At 54.5% G+C, this 16094-nt stretch overlaps 1 protein-coding gene across 5 annotated transcripts in view; it reads right to left on the bottom strand.

Annotated features, from left to right (window-relative positions):
- Positions 1-16094, bottom strand: part of RGS3 (regulator of G protein signaling 3) — a 122207-nt gene that overhangs the window by 82405 nt on the left and 23708 nt on the right. For 2 of the 5 annotated variants that reach the window (XM_058523835.1, XM_058523832.1), the window contains exons 6-12: positions 12273-12333; positions 10714-10804; positions 10020-10075; positions 3364-3445; positions 2443-2548; positions 1321-1672; positions 392-431 (exon numbers count right to left, since the gene is read on the bottom strand). In XM_058523835.1, coding sequence (XP_058379818.1) covers positions 392-431; positions 1321-1672; positions 2443-2548; positions 3364-3445; positions 10020-10075; positions 10714-10804; positions 12273-12333 — 788 coding nt within the window. Of the gene's footprint in view, positions 1-391; positions 432-1320; positions 1673-2442; positions 2549-3363; positions 3446-7456; positions 8659-10019; positions 10076-10713; positions 10805-12272; positions 12334-16094 lie in introns of those variants that run through there. The other 3 variants (XM_058523833.1, XM_058523842.1, XM_058523834.1) reach the window with 3 other exon arrangements.

The raw sequence follows: 16094 nt of genomic DNA, 5'->3' as shown, positions 1-16094 counted from the left end.
GCTAGAACTCCAACTTGAAACCTCCCATCTCCAAATTCCATGCCTTGCTTCCATGCAGGCCCGATCATGTTGCCTACAGCACCTAAAATACTGGTTCCTCTGTAAAACTGGATGACTGTCAACTGAATGCCTAAGCCCTGAACACCACCTCTTAGGCTGCTCTGGTACGATCTCCTCTCTTCCTTCTTAGTCCAGGCTCCCAGGAAGAAAGACACTGGTTCAGTGAGGAAGAATATGTACCACGAGGAAACAGTCTGTGTCAATATGTGGGGAGATCCTGACTCCGTTGGGAAGGCCTCCAAACTCAGAGGAGGAGGCTGGGTCCAGCCTCCCAACTGACCACACCATCTCTCTGGGGCTCCGAGGGCACAGCAGCAGAGGCCAGACTCACCTTCAGGGATGGCATCCTCCTGGTACACAGGCCGCAGCAGCTGCAAGGGAAAGACAGGAGACCCACCTCAGCCCCAGGAACGGGGCAGGACAACCAGGCAGGCTGCTCACCCCAAGCCTGGGAGCACCTCAGGGCACGAGTGAAAACAGCAGTCTTGCTAAGGAACTGGGGGCGGGGCTTGGAGGGAACACAGAATCCTCCAGAATAGTAGAGTTGAAAGAGGCTTTAGCTGTCATCAAGTCTAAGCCCTTGGCTGAGTCCCCAACTTCCTTTATGCAACTTGTTCCAAAGTGCGTTCCATGGAACCCTGGCACTGTGGGATGCTAACAACCCTGCCACAAAGGGTGCACCATCAGGGGAGTCTGGGAACTACTCAGTTACACAAGGTTAAACCACCTTCTTCATGACAGAGTGCCCTCAGAGCCCTGAATAGGCTAATATGCATTGGGAATCTCCTAGAAAAGGAAGAGAGCATGGGATACTTCTCAAATTTATTTGACCTCAGAACACCTTTTTCCCCGAGTACCTCATGGGACTAACGTTTTGGGGCCGGCACTCCATCATCCCACCCTGCCATCATGCAGTGTCTGCTCTCATGCCTCCTATGACAGGGGGCTCACTGCCTACCACGCAGCCCACTCCACTGTGGAAAAGCGCAGACTGGCAGATAGCTCTTCCTTCTTTCGAGGTGAAGCCTCCCAGCCTATGACAGCCCCTGGTCCTGGATCTGCGCCCTGAGGCCACAAAGACCCCTCTGCTCTCTCTACCCAGGACAGCCCTGCAGAGGCCAGAGCTAACACACACCCTGCCTCCTTGCTCCACACCCCAGCTCCTTGCAGGCTCCTCACAACACAAGTTTGAGTCTTGGTGTCCTCCTGGCCTCGCACAGGGACCCGTGCCCTTTACCCTCCCCCAACAGCTGTCCATACCTGGCTCCCAGGGTTCAGCGGGGCCAGGATGATGTAGTTGGGGTCGGTGGGGGCAGTGGCGCGGGACAGCGCAGGCAGAGTGTGCTGGCCCCCGCGCTTGGCCACCTCGGTGTAGCGCTCCCAGCCGCCGAGCAGCAGCCCGTCCGAGCCGTCGCACACCAGGTGGCAGCTGTGGCGCTGCTCCGGCCGTGCCTGGGCCCCGTGGGTGCAGTTCTTCTCCCGCTTGTTGGGGGGCGACTGGAGGTCATGCGTCGACTTGCAGGACGCCCGCCGCAGGACCCCGCCGTCTGGCCCCGGCTTGACCTGGGGGACCATGCGCCACACGAGCAGGATGATCTCGCTGGGGCAGCTCCTGGAAGTTGGGGATCACGGAGAGAAGTTGAATTTGGGGGAGACCCAAGTCAGCCAGGGTAGGGGCCTGCAGGGGCAGAGAGGAAGCGTGGCGGATGGGGGAGAAGCCCCCAGTGTCAAGGCAGGAAGAGAGGGAAGAGGCCTTCTAAAGCAGAGACAGCAGAGGGGTCCCCTTAGGTCAACTCTAATTGACTGGCAGAGGCTGAGAAGGACTGAGGCCAAGGCCAGGTTAAACAACAAAGAATACCCAACTCAATTAGCGATGTCTGTGGTGGGCAAAGAATAAGCAAGGAGGAGCAAGCAAGCCACCGACGTGCAACCTGTCATCGGGTCATTCCAGAAGCAAACCTAAAATGGGCCTTGAGGGCTTTACCCCAGAGGGTCAAAATTTAGAGGACCCAGACATTTTAAAGAATAATTTTTTTAATTGTGCAATTGAAACATTTGCAACATTTATACGTCCTCAGAAAACACTGGGCTTAGCTCTGAGTTAGCAGAAGTAACTAGCTGAAGTAGAAAGCGACCCCCTGGAGCTACGTCATGAGGGACAGGGTCTGTTTGAGAGCTTCTTCCCAGCTGCGTGGCTCTGGGATCCAAAATTGCTCTGGGCCTGAACCTTCCATTTTCAGGACAAGAAACTGATTCCCTGAGGAGCAAGGTGAATTGCTCACAGCTGGGCAAAGGAGGGAGGGGTAAGACAGTGTGCCCAGGGCCAGGCAGGGGAGGTGTGCCGTCAGCCTGAGGCCCCAGCCGCCCGCCACCCCCGGTCACCGGATCTCGTGGGCCAGCTCCACGCATTTCCAGTGCTCCACGGGCCTCTCGTTCAGCTGCAGCACGGTGTCCAGCTGCTGAAGTCCGGCCCGCTCTGCAGGGCCCCCTGCAGGGACAAAGAAAAGCCACTCAAGGGCTCCTGAAGCCCATGACCCCCTCAAAGGACCTGGGGTCCTTTGCTTATGGTGACCTCAGACCAGGACTGCCCCTCTCTGTTTCTTCATCTGTGACATAAGGGCCGACCTTGGTGGCTCTCGGGGTCTGAAAGGGAGCACCCCTTTGCCCTCATCTCCTCCCTGCCTGCTCACCCCAGTGCTGGCTCACCTCTCTGCCGTGCCCCACCTCCCCAGGCCTCCCACCCCCTTGAGAACCCTTCCTTGTTGCCAGGCTCACACACTTCATTCATTCCTCCAACACCATTAATTGAAGGCCAACCTCATGCAGGCACAGGGGGACACCCAGATCACCAAGTCCTGGCTTCTCCTCTTAAGATGCTCACTCTACGATTAGGAGATGCCTTTTCTTTGTGAGAAATAGGGACGGAATGGCTATTTTTAAGTGCTAATCAGGCTTGGAATAGGATAAAATACCGATAACAAATAGAGCTCATAAATGACTCTCCTTTTCCCATGCAGCCATGACTGAAAATATAGGTTTAGTTCCTGTTTGAAATGATTGGGAAACAAAATATAAAAATCTATTTTCATTTTGATAAAGACAAAAAAAAAAAAAAGAGTGGGTATGTTTTCATAAACCTCAGTTTTCATCTGTAGTCATTTAAAAATATTATCCTTTGCGATTCCAAAAACCAGGACACTTTGCTTCAGTTTGAGGCTCCCCTCTCAGTTCCAATGTCTTGTTTGCAAAGCCCAGGTGCAGGGCGGGCGAGCGGGGCTGGCATCAGCTGAAACAGCCACTTACCAGAATCCACGGCCTGGACTCGGACCGGAGAGTCACAGCAGATGGTGAAGCCAAAGCCGTCCTTCCCCCTCGGGATGGTGATCTAGGACACAGCCCTGCCCAGTTACTCCCAGAAGCCACGCACGAGGCTGCTGCCTCTGCTCCAAGGTTGCAAAGCCCACAGGCCCCACCCCAGAGCCACCCTCCTCTCCAAGGGAGCTAGAGCCAAGAAGGAGACTGGCCAGCCCCTTGCTGTCCCTATCTCGGCCCAGGCATCTTGAGCACTGGGTTGTGGGCCAAGCAGGAAGGCTGGGAGCTCAGGAGGCAAACCTAGGCCCATGTGGGAGGGCCCAGGACAGACAGAGCCTTGGAAGGGCAAACCTTGCCTTCCTTGGTCCCCGCTGACATACAGCCCAGCCCTTTATCAAAGGGCCCCCTGGACCCACACGTCTCCATCTCACCTGTGGTCTGCTGCCTGCTCAGTCCCTTCCTCCTCTCCCCGAAGGGTTCACAGAGCATCAGCCCAAGGCCCTGTGCTCAGGGCCCGGAGATTAAGTCGACCTCATTGCTGCCCTCCCAGAGCACAGGGAGGGAAGACAGGGACACGCACACTCACAACCTCAGGCTAAGGGCCATGGGACAAGTGCTGGGGTTCTCAGGGCAGTCCATCGCTGGAGTCTCAAGGCATCCAGGGAGGGCTCCCAGATGAGGGGGCAGGTGAGGACACAGGCTTCCCCGCTGAACCTCAACTAGCCACTGACCTCACTGTAGCTGCTGAGGCCAATGGGCACAGCAGGTCCACAACCCCTACTTTCAGAAGTCCCCTGAAAGGGCCCTGCCACCTGGATGCTCTTTGCAAAGTAACAGGCAATTATTAAGCTCCTACTACATGCCAGGCTCTGCTGAGGTACCAAGGCATGAGACCTTGGTCTCTGGATCCCAGAGGGCATGAGGATTCACAAATCTCTCCAAAGCAAAGCAGAACATGACAAGCATTAGGAGAAAACACGAGGACGGTGCTGGGAACAGTCCTTTGTGCTTGACTTTGGACGATACACGGCAGGAACTCAGCACACACTAAGGTAGCGAGGACGGCCTGGCAGCATCCCACCAGCCGCCGGAAGCCATCAGGGTGCAGTGCGGTCTGCTGGCTCAGTCCAGTTCAGCCCTGCTGTGCCCTCCTCTGTGCGCCCCCAGTTAGGCTTTGGGTGGGGTGCAGGAGGCCCAGCCTCTGTCCACCCAAAGAGCCATTCCAGGCTGCCAGGAACAGGTGTACGACAGCAACAGACCAGGGAGCAAAAGTCAGAAAAGGGGTTCAGTGGAGTCCCAAGAGACTCCCCAGAAGAAGTGGACGTGGAGGGGGCCCTGGTGAGCCAGGGGGAGGGTATCCCAGGCAGGCTGAGAGAGAAGCCAGCTCAGCAAGCCTGGAAAAGGTCAAGGGCCACCGACCTTGTCAGGAGACTTCTGTCTCCTTCCTTTAGGGTTGTCTCTTCAAGGCTGGGCACCTGGCATTCACCTGTCAGCTGTCCCAAAAGCCAGGCATGAGGAAGGGGCGGGCTGGAGGGCCCAGGGTGACCAAGGCCTTGGAAGCCGCCAGGGAGGCCCCTGAGGTTCTGCTTCCCACCAGCCCTGGGCCTGGATTCAAAGCGAGTTTGTAAAACAGGAAATCTGACAGACAAGGGGAAGGGGGAGGGGGCAGGAAAATACCCCGTTCCCATAAGAATTCTGGGAAAACACACAGCTAAGACAGGAAGAGAAAAAAATGGAAAGAAAGAAAGAAAAACAAACTCTGGAGTGAACGCAGAAAGTCCAGGCTGAGGCCGAAGGAAGATGTCAGGAGCCGGGTCCACTCCGTGCGGCCAGCAGGGATCTCAGGAGGCCTCGCAACCTGACCCTCGACCCGAGCAGAAGCTGGGATTCCAAATCTTGCTGGCACGTCCCCACGCCTTCCCCATCCAGGGCCACAGCCCCTGCAGCCTGGGTGCCGGCTCTGGAAACAGGTTCCAGTGCCCGTGAGCCAAATGCTGACAGTTTGGGGACTGGTCCCAGCGTGAATCTGGAGAGAAGGCATGTGCTCCAGCAAAACAGCCCCCCCTCCCACACCCTGGCCTCCTTGTCCAGGCAGGACCGTGGACTGAAGCCCCCTCACCTTCCTGAGCACCAGCCTAAGAAGAGCCAGTCCAGGCAACAGTCCCACCCAGCTGGGGGCTGGGAAGGAGGGGAAGAGGAGAGGGTGTCAGGAAGCAAGGTCCTCTCCTGGCTCAGTGTGAGGGGTGGGACTGTGTGAAGGAAGCAGAATTTCACTCTGTCCATCGTGAGCACTCACCATGTTGAGGGGACAGTGTCCAAAGAACCTGATCATCACTACAGCCCTGAGGGGAACGCAGGGCTAGATTTAGCCCGTCCATTTTACAGAGAGAGAAACTGAGGCCTGAAGTGAGTAAGTGGCAGCCCCCAGCTCTCAGTCCTCCTCTCTGACCTCCGGCCTCAGGGTCACGAGGGGAGGGGAGAAGCCCCGCCCTGACTCAGGGACCTCAGTGGCTCCTGGCAGAGGCCCTCCTTCCTGGGGGTGGTTCTCGAGCTTTCCTGTCCAGGGCGAGGACTGCCACTGCTCCCAGATCTCACCCAAGCCCACAGCTCACTGCTGCCCTCCTGCCTGGTTTCTGATCCTCTGTCATGCCCAGACTTCAATCCCCCACTGCCACCATTTACTGAACTCTTCCTATGGGTACACACAGGCTCTGTGCCAGGCACTCTATCCACAACCTTCCATTTACTCTCACAGCGTCATCCTGGGCATTATCATCCCCATCCCACTGACAGGGAGACTGAGGCTCAGGGAGGTGAAGTGTCCTGCTCAAGAGCCTTCGCTGAAGAGGGGCAGAGCTAGACTGGAGCCCGGGTCGGCTAAAAGCTGGTGCTCTCAACCGTGCACTGGTTTCCAGCACAGCATCCATCTTGAACTTGAGCCCCAGGCCCACCCCGCACTCACGCCTGGCCCCACTCTGACTCCCAGCGTACCCCGGTCTTCTGGCCCGTAGTCCCAGGGTGACCAAGGACTTCACCTCCCACCCAGTGCCATCTCTGCCTCACCACTCCACCACCGAGTTGGTGTCACAGGGGCTCTGCCCAGCTCCAGGAGGGGGAGGAGGGCAGAGCGGGGCCATGCAAGGCAGGACCGTGCAGGGCAGGAGCTGAGAGCTGGGGGACCGCAAGAAGAACAGGCGGGTCCCTCGGCAGCGGGGCCGCAGTGGAGGAGGCCCCTCTGGGCATCTATCTCCCAGGGACATAAGACCACCTGTCTGAAGGAGTCAGGACCCAGATCCCAATCTGGTCACTAAAACATACAGAGGGACTTTTCTATATTTTTAAAATCAGAATCATTCCTGAACTCCCTTCCAGCTTGTCCCTCCCAAAATCTGGACATCCCTTGCTGTCATCCTCCCTGACCCCATGCCTTTCTTTATAAGAAAAAATGTCCATCACAGTTCCAGAAGAGGCTCAGGGGCTAAAAAACCGTCACTCCCACACTGCCCTACATCCCAAGACTGGAGGCTGAGAGGCCAGACCCTCCCAGTGAAGTTGGGCTTCAGAATCAGAGGACTCCGGGGCTGCCTCAAAGCCTCAAGGCTATGGGGAAAAAAACCACGCGTGCGTGTAAGAAACATCCTATCTCACATACGAGCACACACCAGCACAGGCAAAAACACTCATAATCACTCACAATGCAAGACGGGCACTGCCGTCCCATTAGAAATAGGGAAAGTCAGCAAAAGACACAGCCACTCAGCAACCTAGCCATTTCCAATCTCAGGCCTGGGATGCTTTTTTTTAACCCACACTCCCCGGAAATAAAAATAACAGAAAATCAACTAGATAGTCTCACCCCGGACACCACCCAGTCAGTGGTTAGGATCATGCAGACCCGGGCAGCAGGTAAAGGATGGACCTCGGGTCCAGCTCCTGCCTCTATCCTCCCCCAGATCAAAATGAACCTGCAAGGAGCAGGAGGGGGCAAGGAAAGCCTTGCAGGGAGAGAAGTCCTGCTCTGGTGAGCCCCCATCCCCGACCCCCAGTGACACCCCACGCACCCCACAAGGGGCCAAGCACCCACCTGGCGGTAGCGGCGCTCCGAGCACACCTTGCAGAGCCCATTGAAGCGGTTCATGGCTGCAGGTCCTGCCTCGGCTGCCGCCCCATGAAAACCCAGCTCTCCCCCCCAGCAGCGGGAGCCCGCACTGCGCCCCGTCAGCCTGGCATGACCGCCCTGGGAAGCCCGCCCCGCAGAAGAATGGCAGGAAATCACCTCTCACCTCCCCAAGCCCTGTCTGTGCCGTGTGCCTCTGCACGATAAGCCCGAAGGCTTCCTGAAACCTCAGAATGACAAGGAAGAGGGAGAGTTTTATATTAAAATTCCTGTCAACTAGTTAGTATTCCCCGGGCCCCGGCGGGGAGAGGGCGCCTTTGTTCTGGCTGCATTCTCCGCCATGGGCCACTTTGTGATTCCAATGTTCTCACAAACACCCCTGGCTGGAGGGGAACCCAGGCAGAAAACACGGCTGCTCTATAACAACACCGCCTCCCCCTGCAAATCCCAGGGTCCCAGGGAGCAAATCCAGGGGATGAACCCAGCCTAAAGAACAAAGGACACCTTGGGGGGCTGCACCCGCAGACACCCCATCTCAAGACAGGGGACACGAAACATTTGGAGTCTGAGGACCCGCCTGTCACTCAGAAGCTACCTAAAAATCAGTTTCCTCATCCACGTAAGCGGACTGCTTTAAGGATCTGACGATACATAGACGAATCGGGAAGGGACTTCCCAGGACCAGCTAATCCAGCCTCCTCATTTTACTGATGAAGAAGTAGGGCCTGGAGCGGATAAGGTCACAGAGCAGGGAGGGCGGAGCTGGGACTAGAACTCGGTCTTGTTCCCTGCCGTGTAGAGCAGTTCCTGCTGAGCCTAGCCCCCCTTACACCCACCGCGGAGCCCCTGGGGAAACCCACCCAGCCACTCACGGCCTTGATGCCAGAGAATGTCCTTTGGTACAGCCAGTTTTGGTTGCACGACAGTGGGCAGGTCACCCAAGTTTCTGGGCCTCCATCTCCCCATGTGCACGATGGGAGAGTTGAACAGGTGACCTCTGGGGGCTCTCCCCCTGCCCTAACCAAGCCTCTGACAATCCCCCCAACTTTGCTGAGTCCTATGGACATCTCTGAGTCTGTAAGCCCAGGAAAACCAAATGCACCTCAGAACAACGCCCCCAGGGGTCAGGACCTGGGTGCAGAATCCAGCACAAAGGAGGACTTTCTCAAGCTACCTAGAAACCTGCAGTGTGGATGTCTGTGTCATTCCCACAAATCACCAGCGAGGCTCCCTGGTCACCATCCTCTCTATGCTTGGCAAGGACAAAATGGGGGAGAAAGGTCTTCACAGCTCCCCCACTAGGCTAGAAGAAAGCTTTTAAACTCCTAAAGAAGCCACAGAAAACAGAGGCCTGGCAAATTTCTCTAACACTATGCTATCTGATACGGTAGTGACCAGACACATGTGTGGGGTCAATTTAAATTAATTCAAATTAAATAAAATTTAAAATTCAGGACCTCAGTCACACTAGCCACATTTCAAGTGCTCGGTAGCCACAGGTGGCTGGTGGCTACCATAGTGGACAGTGCAGCTCGAGACTGTACTCCCCATGAGGGCAGGAACATTTGACTGTTCATGGCTGTGTCCCAGCACCCAGGGCCTGGCCGGTGCAGATGTCCAATAAATACTTAATGAATGAATGAGTGAGTGAACGAATTGAGTCAAGGAAGGAGAAAATGTTTTGTAGATTCTAATGCACCTATATATAAGATACTGTCATGGAAAATACCAACGTCACATCTTCCCAAGGAACCCACACGTAGGAGGCAGGGCAGACAGGGCACTTAGGAAGCGGCCAGACCTGGCTTCAGATCCTGCCTCCACCATTGCTGGCTGTGTGGCCACAGGGAGTGACCTAACATCTCTGAACCTTACATGTCCCCCTCATCTCTGAGATGGGGGAGGAACAACCATGTCAGAGGTGGCCGTGAGGATGAAATTTGGTAACAACAGCACCAGGCACAGGGCAGCTACTCAGTCACTGCCAGTTTGCTTCTCCCTCCCTTAGTTGTCAGAGAAAACATGGCTCACCTGGCAGGTCCTACAGAGAGAGGGAATGAATTTGGGGGACTTCTCCAAAACCCCCATGTGAAGGCTCTCTCTAGATTCAAAGCCCTATTGGAGTGGGAACCTGTCGGTCTCAGGTTGAGACTCATGGCTGCTCCCTGACACCAAGCAGGCCTCACCTGAGCAGGTAATTCAGGCACAGTGCCAGGGGAAGCCAGGGCCCAAAGGGGCTGTGGGAAAGGGAGGACTCGGCTTCAAGAGACTGAAAGTCAGTAACATCCAGACTCCTCCTTTTCCAGGGGCCGGGGCCTGGCTCTCTCCCCACCCCTGCCCTGAGCATGAGTAATCGGAGAAAAGCACAACAATCTCTCAAAAATGCGCAACTTGCTGAGTTTCCAAGCGCCAAGTGAACCTGATTCGCAGGCACCAGATGCTGCCCAGTTTAGGGGTCTCCTGGGCCAAGGCGTGACCAGAAGCAGGCGCTCAGGTCCTGTCAGTCCTGCCCAAGCTTGGCCCCACCTACCTTGAGTTTCTCCCAGTTCTCAGTGTCCCTGCCTCCTGGCATTCTCAGCAGGGGGTCTGGAAGGTGACAGAGCAGTGTCAGAAAGCTTCTGCTGGCATATAAGGGTCCATTCCACAGACTACCCAGAGGACAAGGCCAGGATGCCAGGCTCACGTGGCCACCTAAGTCACTGCTGGCCTCTGGGATGTGGGGACACCCAGGCTCAGGCCAGGTAGGGGCTCGGGAGTCAGGACCATGGGTGGGAAGGACAGAACAGAAGGGGATGACAAATCCAAGCCTCAGGACTCACGGCAGGGCCCACGCACCCTGTCCCCAGAGGTGGGCGCCCCAAGGTCAGCAAGGCAGGCCGGGGGATCGTGAGACCACGGAGCCTGGGAAGGGGCCATGCACAAGCTAGGGGGGCGGGGAGCTGAACCACGCGCGGTCAGGCCCATAACCCTCTGCGAGGAAAGTCTAACCACTTAAATAAAGGTGTCGTGGCCAAGAGGCTGCTGGCGGCCTGCATTCTAGCAGGTGCTCGTGAGAAGTCCCTGAACCCTTGGGCTGATCACAGCCTGGGGTGACAGGCGCCCCAAAACACAGGGGCGATGGTACTACCCAGGGAGGGTGGGAAGTGTGAAGCCACTGGCAGGGGGCGGGGTGGGGCGTGGGGAGCAGCGTGTCTGGGCAGAAGCTGAAGCTGGTGCGCACGCACCTCTCAGGGGCCGCAGTCTCCGCCGGGCCACCTTTAGGTGCTTGGTCCTGCCCAGGGCCTCCCCCAGAAGGTAGTACCAGCCGCTGACCTCCTGTCGTGAGAGAAGGTGTGACATGCTCAGAGGAGGCAGAGAGCACAGGTCAGGCAGCCACCAACCCCCCTCAAAAAGCAGCAGCTGGATGGGGCCCGCCTGGTGGCTTAGTGGTTAAGTTCGGCACGCTCCACTTCGGCGGCCTGAGGTTCGCGGGTTCGGATCCCCGGCACGGACCTACGCACCACTTGTCAGGCCATGCTGTGACAGGCGTCCCACATAAAAAGTAGAGGAAGATGGGCATGGATGTTAGCCCAGGGCCAATCTTCCTCAGCAAAAGGAGGAGGATTGGCAACGGATGTTAGCTCAGGGCTAATCTTCCTCACCAAAAAAAAAAAAAAAAAGAGCAGCTGGAGAGCGTCCCTCAGGAGCAGCACTTCTGCAGAGACAGACACTCCAGCCTCACTGCCCCAAAGGGAGCTAGCATGCCTGCACCTCCAGCAAGCCTTCCCTGATGCTCCGGGCCCAGCTGGTCGTCCCCTCTGATTAATTCCTGCAGCTTCCTGTCCTGGAGGAAAGCCATCTACTGGCATGCCTCCCTCCCCCACTAGGCTGTGCACAGGCTCTTTGATGTACCCGGCACTGTGCCCGGTATACAGTAGGAGCCCAATAAATTTGTTGACAGAACAGAAGGGAAGGAGTGAGGGAGGGATAGAGAGGCCAGAAAGTAGGCCTCCTGAGGCTCCTGAGCCATCTCTGGGGGGAACATCTCCCAAGAGGCAAGCAAGCTGAGGCTGCAGTCAAGACAAGACATTTGAGACCCACATGCAAGATACAGGGTCCTCAGCCACCTACCCCAGACTTCATTTCCAGGACACGAAGCTGCTGGTGGCAGGGCCACCTGGCAACTCCACGCAGCAGGCCACCAGGACATCTCCAGGGATGTGCGAAAGAAGCACGTCCCTCCCCTGCTCAAAAGCCTCCAGTTTGGGGGGTGCAGTGCAGAGTAGAGATGGATAAGGGATGGGCTACCCAGAGGGAGGGGCCTCTAGATCCCAAAGAGTCCTCACCCAGCCTGAAGGAAAGCTCCAGAGGAGATGCTCACTCCATCCCAGAGCACCTGCGAGGCCCAGAAACACAAGCCTGTGGACAACGTCCAGAGGACCCCTGGAGCGGACCACGAGAAGCAGCTGGCCCTCCGCCTCCAGGGCAGGCCCAGGATGCTCCAAGCTCCAAGGGACCTGCCAGTGTCCTCAATGGCAGACACCAGACCCAGAGCCTCCTGGGAGGACGTGTGGCTGCCTAACAACTGCTCTCGGACAGGAAGGAACCAAAAAGGAGACCCAAACTCTTGGTCACACAGGTGACAAAAACACAGCGTTGTTATTCACGTTGTGGGGCACCTGTCTCAGCGGGGCATCATCTCACAGGCAGAAGCCCTGCCCAGTGGCTTCCAGACAAAGGCCCCTGCATGTCCCAGCCCTGGCCTAGGTGGGATGGCCCTGCCAGAAGCTTCCCTAGGACCCACCTTGTCCGGAGTCAGGAGGGACTTCACCCCGAAGCTCATGCAGCCGATGAGGCCACTCTGTCTGGGAGAACAACAGAGGTTTGAGTCAGCACCTTGTCACTGGGCTATACCGGAAGGTCGATTATCAAGTGAGCACCGCATCATCTCACTTGATCTTCCCAACTCTGTGAGTTAGGACAAGATCCTTCCAACTTCTCTCCATTTCACAGAGGAAAAAACTGAGGCTCAGAGTTGGCCCTTTCCCGAAGTCACAGGACTACTTAGTAGTAGGGTCCCGTGGGCACTACCTCCACCAACCACAGAAGCTCGGAGCTACCTCCAAGGTTTTAACTGTTCTGGGGCTGGGCAGATCTGAAGAGCCGGGCCCCAGAGGGAATTTCAGCTCCCATATCAGTTGGTGATGCTCAATCGAGGAGAAAAGTTACAGGACTTCAAGCTCAAGAAGCTTTGCCTGGGGTTCAGGTCGGACCTGGGCAGGTCTCAGACAGTTTCAGACCAAGGTCCAAATCAACATAAAAATCATCGAGACCAACGTGACCTGGCTGCCAGCTGGGCAAGTGGCATGAGCCAGGGTCACGCCTCGTGGGGATGTCACACTGTGGCAGCAGCCTGAGTTCTGTCGGGTCCTTCTCAGCTAAGAGTAATTCAAACTTCCTGAAGACTGTCCACTATTGCGTCAATGCCCAACACTCCAGGACTCACTGCCACCCAGCAGCTTTCAATGATGATGGCAGAGATTAACAATAACGAAATGCAGAAAATAATCTCACTACTGCGAGAGAAAAGGAAGTTCACAAATTTGTAGTTTAATGAGAAAGACGCCCACAAATATATTAACAATAGTTGTTAATGAAAAAGACACCCATGAAAATATTAACAACGGTTGTATCTGGCAGGTGGGATTAGAGGAGTTTTTGTTTTCTTCTTTGGGTTTTCAGTGTTTTCAAATTTTTACAGGGAACAAGCACTACTTTTGTAATTTAAAAAAAAAGGTGTAAATGTATTTGAAAGTACTTCTATTCTATCACATCTTTATCTTAACACTAGAGTTGCGCTTTTTTTTTTTCTGTTCTCTTCCCTCTTAGCACATCACCAACTCAGACCCCTTCGGAGAACGGTTTAATAGCTATTAATCAAGAAACAACATGGTACTTAGACTAGAGCATAACCCTGGTGGTTGACTTCAGTATCTCAGGGACCCACCTAGATGAGGAATTCCGTGTTCTGTGGAAGGCACAACGTCAGAGCCAAAGATGGAATGAGCTGCCTGGATGGGTAGTGAACTCCCTGGACATGTGCCTCCCTGGAACCTGGTCTAAGGGGCCTGGGCGAGGCCAGTGGCTCCAGACAGGGGTGCACACAGAACCCCCTGAAGAACCTGTCCATGTCCTATGCCCCAGGGCCCGCTCCCGGGTATCCAGACCCAGTAGGTCCAAGGTGGGGTCCAGGCATGCGAGTCTGGAGAAAGCTGTCCGAGGAGTCCTGCAGGGCACCGGCCCATGCCTGCCCCAGTCAAGGACCAGTGGTCTAGAAGGTCTCTATAAATACATATTATTTGGATTCTCCGGTAAGAGTGGCAGCTTACCACCTGATAGTCCTAAGCAAAGCAAAACTGGCTTCTCACAGGCAGCCAAGCCAAGTGAGGGGCAGGGATGCAGGATGCTGGAGACCGACCCTCAGAGCTGGCGCACCTGCCCTGCAGATGCACACCCTGCTCCTGGCTGTGCCTCACCAGCTACTCTCACTCTGCTCCCCTCTGCTCTCTCGCCCTGCCCCCATTTCCTGTACCCTGGGATCCACCCGCTCCCCCCTCTTCCCTGCCCCCTCCCATCATACAAGGTCATATTAATAATCTACCCAAAGAGGACAGTGCAGTCACCCCAGTAAAGAGACCCTTCCACATCCACCTTTCCAGCCCACCACCGAAAACAAATGCTCCTCCCTCCTGGGAAGTGGCCAGGTCAGCACTAACGGAGGGGCAGTGACCAGCACGAGCAGCAGACACTGATCTAAGCTGCCATTCCAGAAAAGCCTTGTCAAGACTTTGCCCAAGTCCTCATCACTGATTTGATTTTGTTTGTCAACCCAGCTGGTATCTAGGGGCCCACACTGCCTGGCTACAGTTTTCTTTCACACTGGGTATGGCTGCAACTTTCTAAATCTCCAGGCACGTTGCTTTAGCTGTAATAAAGGCTGCCTCTCCCCACTCTTCAGTAAGTGGAGTTTTCATTCCCTGGTGCTTAGAGAATGCTAAATGGTTAAGAGCCTCCCATGAGTTTTGCTTCCTGCTAAGGGGCCTCCAACGATTTCATGATAATATAGGCAGAGTAAATTGTCACAATTAATGTCCACAAGCAGGAACCTCTCTCTAAGTGTTCTTCAATTAGCTACTTCTTAAGCCTGCTTTTGAAAAATCTTTAGAGGAAGAAAGACTTCTTTTATATGCAACCTGAGAACACGGCAATACACTGGTCAGCTTATAAACTTGGAAACCACTGCTCGCCCTGGAGACTGTCTGAAATTTCGCTAAGCATAAAGTCCCAGGGGCCAAGCATTGGTTACTTGTGAATGCTGAACCCTGAGCTCAGGGCCTGGTACACTCAGTGGACAAATGGATGACAAATGGATGAATCCATCATGCCCGTGGTTGGCAGGCACTGGGCAAGGAGCCGCAGCATTAAGGAAACAAGCCAAATATGCAGGAATTTAAATAGCAGTTCAAGACAGCAATAGAAGAGATGTCACTAGACAGGGCAACATTGACAGATGAACGGTGCGGGCAACAAATGCTGAAAGCTCGGGGACACAAGAGGTAGTTTAGGGCTGAGATGCTCGAAGAAGGCCTAAAGAGTTAAGCCAGAGAGAATGAAAGGAAGAGCATTCAGGCAGAGGCAACAGCCAGTACAGAGGCTCAGAGGCAAGGCTTCATGGAATACTCACGAGGAGTAGTACTTGGCTCAGTATACTTTTGAGCAGAGGGTCGGAGACCCACTGCAAAATGAACATGCATTATTTTGAGGGAATGCACTTTAATTCTCGCTCTCAGGGGCCTTAAACTATTTCTGTTACAGGATTACACCAGTTATGCTCAATTTATTTTTAATTTGATGGCTTAAATTGAATGGATATTTTTCCATTCATTTTTTCTTTCCTTAGGTTCAGTCCCCATCTCTGGTCACAAGCTTTCCAATGTTATGGCACTGTACTTGGCACTGAGGTCCCGTTTATAAAATAGATTAAAGGAGAGAGTACACTTAGGAGGCCCAGGACAGTGGGTGACACATAGCAAGCAGACTCTCCATACACGTAGAAACTATTAGCATAAATGATTATGTTCTTCAAACATGGGTGTGTTTTGTTTTGTTTTAACTTAGTGCATAACATTACAATTCTCTCTAATATTGTTCTCTGGCCACAAGTCCTGAAAACGCTATAACTGATACTCAAAGCTTCAATTTGGATTTCACTATATCATCAAACAAAGCTTTTATTTATTTATTTATTTATTGCTGGGAAAGATTCACCCTGAGCTAACATCTGTTGCCAACCTTCCTTTCTTTTTTTTTTGTTCCTCCCCAAAGCCCCAGTACATAGTTGTGTATTTAGTTGTAAGTCCTTCTGGTTCTTCTATGTGAGCCGCTGCCACAGCATGGCTACTGACAGACAAGTGGTGTAGGTCTGTGCCCAGGAACCGAACCCAGGCCGCCAAAGCGGAGCATGCTGAACTTTAACCACTAGGCCATCAGGGCTGGCTCAACAAAGCTTTTAAATAGTTCAGTTTCATAGTTAGGAGTTAGGATATTAAGGAGTTACTATTAATTT

This window comes from Diceros bicornis, chromosome 28, assembly GCF_020826845.1.
Source record: "Diceros bicornis minor isolate mBicDic1 chromosome 28, mDicBic1.mat.cur, whole genome shotgun sequence".
Lineage (NCBI taxonomy): Eukaryota > Metazoa > Chordata > Mammalia > Perissodactyla > Rhinocerotidae > Diceros > Diceros bicornis.
The sequence above is the reverse complement of the archived record's forward strand: the minus strand, read 5'-3'. Positions and strand labels throughout refer to the sequence as shown.